Raw genomic sequence first — 7,128 nt, forward strand, 5'->3', positions numbered from 1 at the left:
AATCAATACAATTACAGAGAAAGAACTCCTATATATACACATTGTAAGATAAAGAAAATGAAAGACAATAATACTAAACCAAAAATACAAAGCTAAATTAAGGTAGGAAATATGCTAATATAGGTAGAATATATTTTAGAATATATACGTTAACACTCTAGAATATATACGTTAACACCCCCCCCCCCCCCCCCCCCTCAAACTCAAGGTGGGATAATAGAAGCCAACTTGAGTTTGCGTAGTAAAAACTGAAATCGTCCAGGGAGATGAGCTTTAGTAAAAATATATGTTGATTGATCTTCAGATGAAACAGGAGTAAGCTGCACGGTGCCATGTTTAATATGTTGGCGAACAAAATGACAATCCGTCTCAATGTGTTTGGTTCGTTCATGAAACACATCATTATGAGCAATTTGAATTGCACTTCGATTATCACAGTGAAGAACAGTAGGCGAGGATTGTTTAATACCCATATCTTCAAGTAGCCATCTAAGACAAATCAATTCAGAAGTAGCATCGGCAAGTGCTCGATATTCAGATTCAGTGCTAGACCGAGAGGTGGCTGTTTGCTTTTTACTTCGCCATGAAATAAGTGAGTCACTCAAGAAGAAACAATAGCCAGTCGTTGAACAACGATCAGTAGGGTCTCCAGCCCAATCAGCATCAGAGTAGGCAGATAAGGTTAATGAGGAGTGCGCAGAGAAATGAAGACCATGCACAAGAGTACCTTTGACATATCGTAAGATGCGGAACACAGTAGTAAAGTGAATTGTACGAGGAGCAACCATAAACTGACTTACTACGTGAACAACATAAGCAATATCCGGGCGAGTTACCGTAAGATAAACAAGGCTACCAACCAGTTGCCTGTATAATGTGGGATCAGCCAGGGGTGTGCCATCAAAAGGTGTTAATTTAACATTTGTGTCCAATGGTGTAGATGTAGTACTAGAATCTGTTATACCAACCCTTGAGAGTAAATCAGCAGCATATTTAGCTTGAGATAAATAGTAGCCATTAGAAGTATAAGAAACTTCAAGACCTAGAAAATAGCTAAGAGGTCCCAAATCCTTCATCTCAAAGTGTTGATGAAGATAACATTGGACATCAGAAATAGCCACGGAATCATCACCTGTAATAATCATATCATCTACATAGAGTAACAAGAAAACAACACCCTTGTTAGTATGGCGAACAAACAAAGCTGAATCATGGGGACTTGAAGTGAAACCAAATCGTGCAATCGTGGAGCTGAATTTTGTGATAGGAATATTTTTGTAATAAAGTTTTGATGAGCCAAATGTACTTTAGATCCCCTTAGAATTTAGGTCTTTAGTATAAGCATCATAATCCAGAATATCGAGTCAAAGGAAAATCTACTACATGAAGAACAAAATTGATTTGAACAATTAATTTTGGTCCTACAAGTATTCATCCGGGAAAGAAGCATAAAGGAATGGCGTTGCAACAAATGACTGGATGAGCCTAATGGCGAAATGGTAGAAGTCTTTACTCATAACGATTACACCCGAGATTGATGTGCCCAAGGAACACAATGTTCGTACAAGCTCAATGTTATTTCAGAAAAGCACGATGTGTCTTAAGGAGCACAATGTGGACTTATCAGAAAAGCACAATGTTTCATGTCAAACAAGCAAGAAGTGCCGAAGTCAAACAAGCAAGATGTATCCAAAGGAGCACAATGTGTCTTCTAAGAAGCAAAATGTGGCAAAGAAGCAAGATGATCAGAAAATGGATAAATTCGAAGGAATTTATTTTGATTCTCCCCACATGCCACAAGAATCCAAATTGCCTGAAGATATGATCAGAACGGTAGAAAAATTTATGAAAGACATGAATATAAAATCTTATCCTAGAAATAAATTCTATCAGAAGGATTTATTTCAAAGATACGTTGGAAATTCAAAATTGACAAAAGATAATAATATTTTAGAAACAACTTGAAAATCAAGTTGAAATAAAATATTATCTTGTCAGACAAGTTGACAATCAAATCAAAATTGAAGACCTACCATTGCCAACAATATCAGACTACAAGATTCAAAATTCAATTATCAAATTATCCCACTCGACCGGATATATTTGATTTCCTATAAAAGGCCATGAAGACTTGAAGACGAAAAGAAGAGAAGAGAACACACGGATGAACAAGTGCGAATTCTAGAAATACAAGTGCTCAAATATTCATTGAAATATCTAGAAAAGAGACTTAGCCTTAATAGTCTCAAAATTAGTTGGAGAGAGATACAATTACCTTTGTATTTGTAATTGTAAAAAAGAGTATAGCTGTGTGCAAAATACTCTAGTGTGTGTAGCTGTGTGCAAAACACTCGTGATTGCTAAGTCTAGCTGTGTGCAAGACACTTAGTTGGCGTTGAGTATAGCTGTGTGCGAAATACTCGTAGTTGAGTGTAGCTGTGTGCGACACACTCGGAGTTGGGTGTAGCTGTGTGCGAGACATCCGGAAGAAGTGCTTGTGTAGCGCTTATTCACTATTGTAACTATGTGTGGAAAATAGTGAATTACTCCTAGAAGTGAATGGAGTAAAGTGGACTAGGAAGATTACGTCACTTCCGAACCACTATAAATTGCCTCTCTCATTTACATACTGCACTTACATAATTCGCTCTATCTATCTATCTTATCCGACTAACCCGTTTACTATTCACTGTCAATCTTAATCTTACGGGTTTAGTGTGTTTTCACGTATGCATGTAACTCAAACTTTCCGAGCTTAACTTTTGAATTATTCTAAGCAAGTTTGACGTGTTGCATATGACTTTTATCATACGATTGACGTGACACGAAATCTTATTTATAGTCTTGAATATTATTGTTAAATATTGAGTGCACCATCTCCTTTAAATATTCAAGATATTCATGTCATCTTTACACCTCATCTGAGCTTATCCTACACGTGCATGTGATTCAAATTATTGATTGGGCATAACTCTTTACACTTATTTATTCCGCTGTGCATTTCAATTTAATTACTTCTCTATTTACTTGTTATTTAGAGTTGAAATTACCAAAGAGTTATTTATTGTGAAAAAGTTTAAAAGTCTATACACCCCCCCCCCCCCCCCCTCTAGACTTTTACCACCCTATAGGGACCAACAATTGGTATCAGAGCAGTTTTCTATTTGAGTCAATCTTGACTGCTAGACAGATCTCGAAAAATCAAGATGATGAAAAGAGATATGGCTCTTGCCCAAAATCAATTGTTTTCCTTAGAAAAAGTTGATGATTGGAAAATTCGCATGATGGTACATTTATCCGCATTACATGATGAAATGTGGGAAGTTATCCGCATTACATGATGAAATGTGGGAAGTCATCACCAGTGGTCCTATTGAATTTTGCAAGTCAACACTTCATCCGAACAAACAAGTGAGACTCCGCAATACATCCCAAAACTGAAGGTGGAATGGTCTCGTGAAGATAGAACTAGAAATAACTTGGACAATATTGCCAAGGATATTTTGTTTAAATATATCGATGACACGATATTCCCAAAAGTTCGAAAATGCCAATCCGCAAAAAAAGTCTGGGAAACGCTCATTCAAATTGGTGAAGGAGGCGAGCAAGAAAAGGATAATAAGCTCACCATAGCATTAAAGAAATTCGAGGATTTCAAAATGCTATACGGCGAGAATATTACCGACAAGGAAACAAGATTTGCTAAAATCTTAGGAGAGATTAATGATCTTGGAAAAGATATTAATCAAAAGGAAATTTCACTCAAAATTCTACGTGTTCTACCATCTACATGGAACATGAAGGTCACGGCCATGAGAGATCATAGAGATCTAAAAACCCTATCAACCGATAAGCTTTTTAGTGATCTAAAAGTTTATGAATTTGAGATGAAATCAAGAATAGAGAAAGATCATGAAGAAAAGAACAACGCACTCGTAGCCGAGCAACCATCAACTTCAAGGTCAGTACAAAATGTTGAATTATTGCCTAATGATCAATTTGCTCTCTTTGTCAAGAAATTTAGGAAATTCATGAAGAGAAGCAACTACAAGAAAAATCCACAAGAAAAATCGTGGAATGCAACAAAGAATTCGAAGAAAGAAATGGTTGAGGAAGATTCAAATTTGTGTTACAATTGTAGAAAGCTTGGACATTTTGCAGCAAGTTGTCCACACCCCAAGGTAAGTAAAAGTCAATACACAAATATTTCTAACTCTCAACAGGAAGAATTCAAGACCAAAGATAAAAGATTTACAAAGGAGAGAAGAAAAGCACTTATTAGTGACCCACTTGAGACAAGTGAGTCAGAAGAATCTTCAAGTGATGAAAGTGACACCTCAAAAGATGACAATGCAATGTTTTGCATGAGTATCTCCAACAACTCATCCTGCGAGGACATGTGTCTTATGGCAAATGAAAATGAAGAAAATGAGGTAACATCTAATTCTTATGATTCTGTAAATTCTTCATTCTCTAGAGAGTCCTTCTTTCACTTAATGAAAAAATGTCAAACAGTTATGGACATTCACTCTCAACTCAAAGAGCGCAATAATTTTTTAATTCTTGAAAAGGATGAATTAAATGAAAAATTGCAAAATGCTCTACTTGAAGTGAAAGACTTGAATGATAAAATTATTTGTCTTCAAGAAGAGTGTAAATCAAGGGAAGTGAGAGAACAAAACCTTAGAGAGGTTATAGCAACATTTACACATTCATCCAAAATAATTGACAAAATGGTAAATATGCAAAAACCCTCAAGTGATTTCTTTGGTAAAAGGTCAAGAAAGCACAGTGAGACAAGGAATTGGTTATCAAACTAATGTCAAATTTAATGCTGTTAGGTCGAAGCCTCAAAGAAACAATATTTCGCCCAAGCAGTATATAAAAAGGCAAAAGTTTGTTCCTAAATGGAAACACACCAATGAGTCTAGTGCACAAAGCCCTCGTAGGAAAATGGGAAGAAATCCGAGAATTGGGGCAGGGAGATTTTATCCCTCTGAACAAGATTGGTTTGATGATATTAAACCATGGACTAAGTCCAGATTTAATGCCTATCATAGGCTCAAACGATCTACTTCCCAAGTGCCAAAAAATCGAGTCAATTTTCAAAAATCGGCACAAAAACTGTTTTCAAAAATTAAATATGATTATAATATGTTTAATGGTTACCAATCACCTAGACTTAGATCAGTGAGTACAAGGTGGATTTGGGTAACAAAAATGACTAACACCCAAGGACCCAAATCATGTTGGGTACCTAAAAATGTGTAATTTATTTGCAGGAAATTTGGTATTTCGATAGTGGATGTTCTAGACACATGACTGGAAATAAATCTAGTCTTTTGGATTTCAAAAATATCGAAGGACCAAAAGTCGTATTCGGTGGAAATGAACGATACGGCATAACCAAATGAATTGGTATAATATCTCGAAATGGTTTAAAAATTGAAGACGTATCCTTTGTTAAAGGTCTAAAATTCAACTTGTTAAGTACAAGTCAATTTTGTGACAAAGGATATCTAGTAGAATTCTTCAAAAACAATTGTCAAGTGAAGAATAATTCCTCGGGAGAAGTTGTGCTCGAAGGAAAAAGGAAGAAAAATATGTATGTGGTTGATTGAAACACGACAAAAGAATCAGTATGTCTACTAGCAAACAACTCACGCGCAACAAGTTGGGAATGGCACAGAAAGTTGAATCATCTAAACTTCAAGACCATCAACAAGCTAGCAAGAAACAAACTCGTTGAAGGTCTACCCGACATCGTTTACAAGAAAGATCAAATATGTGATGCTTGCCAAACAGGAAAGCAAATCAAGTCATCATTCAAATCCAAAGCTCAAGAATCTACAACAAGACCGCTAAGTCTACTACACATGGATCTATTCGGTCCAGTAGACCCTGTAAGTCTAAGTGGTAAGAAATATACACTAGTTGTTGTTGATGATTTTTCCAGGTACACATGGACGATATTTCTCAAGAAGAAAAATGAAGTGGAGCAAAAGTTGCCAGAACTACTTAAGCTACTACAAAACGAGAAAGACCTGAAGATTGCAAAAATCTGAACTGATCGTGGAACTGAGTTTGTGAATCAAGTGATCCAAGCCTACTGCAATTCTCAAGGAATTCTACATCAATTATCTGCCGCACGTACACCACAACAAAATGGTGTAGCCGAAAGAAGAAATAGAACGCTAAAAGAAGCCGCACGTGTGATGATTACGTCAGCCGAGCTACCTAAAAGATATCGGGCTGAAGCAATCAACACCACTTGCTATACGCAAAATCGAAGCTTGATACACAAGTCTTACAATAAAACTCCGTACGAATTATGGAAAGGGAGAAAACCTAAACTTAACTATTTTCATACTTTTGGTATCAAATGTTTTATTCTTAATAATGGTAAAACATATCTAAAGACTTTTGATGAGCGTGCAGATGAAGGAATATTTTTGGGATATTCATCTACTAGTAAAACATCCAGAGTGTTGAACAAAAGATCAATGGTGGTAGAAGAATCAATTCATGTTTCATTTGATGAAGCCCATAAGAAGGAAACCCAGAGCAACAAAAATGATCAGGAAAGTTGTCAAGTTGAAAAATCATTTAATGATACTGACATATCTTTTAAAGATCAAGTTGTACAGGGTATGGAGCAATTGGACATTGACTGCAATAGTGAAGGACACGTGGAAGCAAATGAAGATCCACACGTGGGAACTCTAAACTCTCAAGCAGAAGTACAAGTTGGAGAACAATCTGATGAGCAAAATGAGTCTACCTCCAACTTACCTACTGAACAAGGAAACGTGGAAAATCCATGCAATCCACAACCTGACTTGAGATGGCTCAAAAATCACCCTCCAGAGCTAGTAATTGGAGATCCACGAGAAGGAGTAAAAACAAGGTCCTCAAATATAGATGTTTTATTTTCTTGTTTTCTTTCTCAGGTGGAGCCCACAAGCACTGAAGAAGCTCTAAACAATCCAGACTAGATTAATGCAATGCAAGAAGAGCTGGATCAATTTAAAAGAAATGACATATGGGAATTAGTTCCAAGACCCGAAAATTACAATGTAATTGGAACCAAATGGGTCTTTCGGAACAAAGCCAATGAAGAAGGAATTG

The 7,128-nt window shown here is 36.3% G+C and overlaps 1 protein-coding gene across 1 annotated transcript; it reads right to left on the reverse strand.

Annotated features, from left to right (window-relative positions):
- Window positions 1-203: 203 nt before the first annotated feature.
- LOC109174062 (uncharacterized mitochondrial protein AtMg00810-like) lies at window positions 204-1,145 on the reverse strand. Its single transcript, XM_019323355.1, has one exon. It carries the CDS (start codon window positions 1,143-1,145, stop codon window positions 204-206), a length of 942 nt encoding a protein of 313 aa, XP_019178900.1.
- Between the last annotated feature and the right edge of the window lie 5,983 nt (window positions 1,146-7,128).

The sequence above is a fragment of the Ipomoea nil genome, unplaced genomic scaffold (assembly GCF_001879475.1).
Source record: "Ipomoea nil cultivar Tokyo-kokei standard unplaced genomic scaffold, Asagao_1.1 scaffold0519, whole genome shotgun sequence".
Classification (NCBI taxonomy): Eukaryota; Viridiplantae; Streptophyta; class Magnoliopsida; order Solanales; family Convolvulaceae; genus Ipomoea; species Ipomoea nil.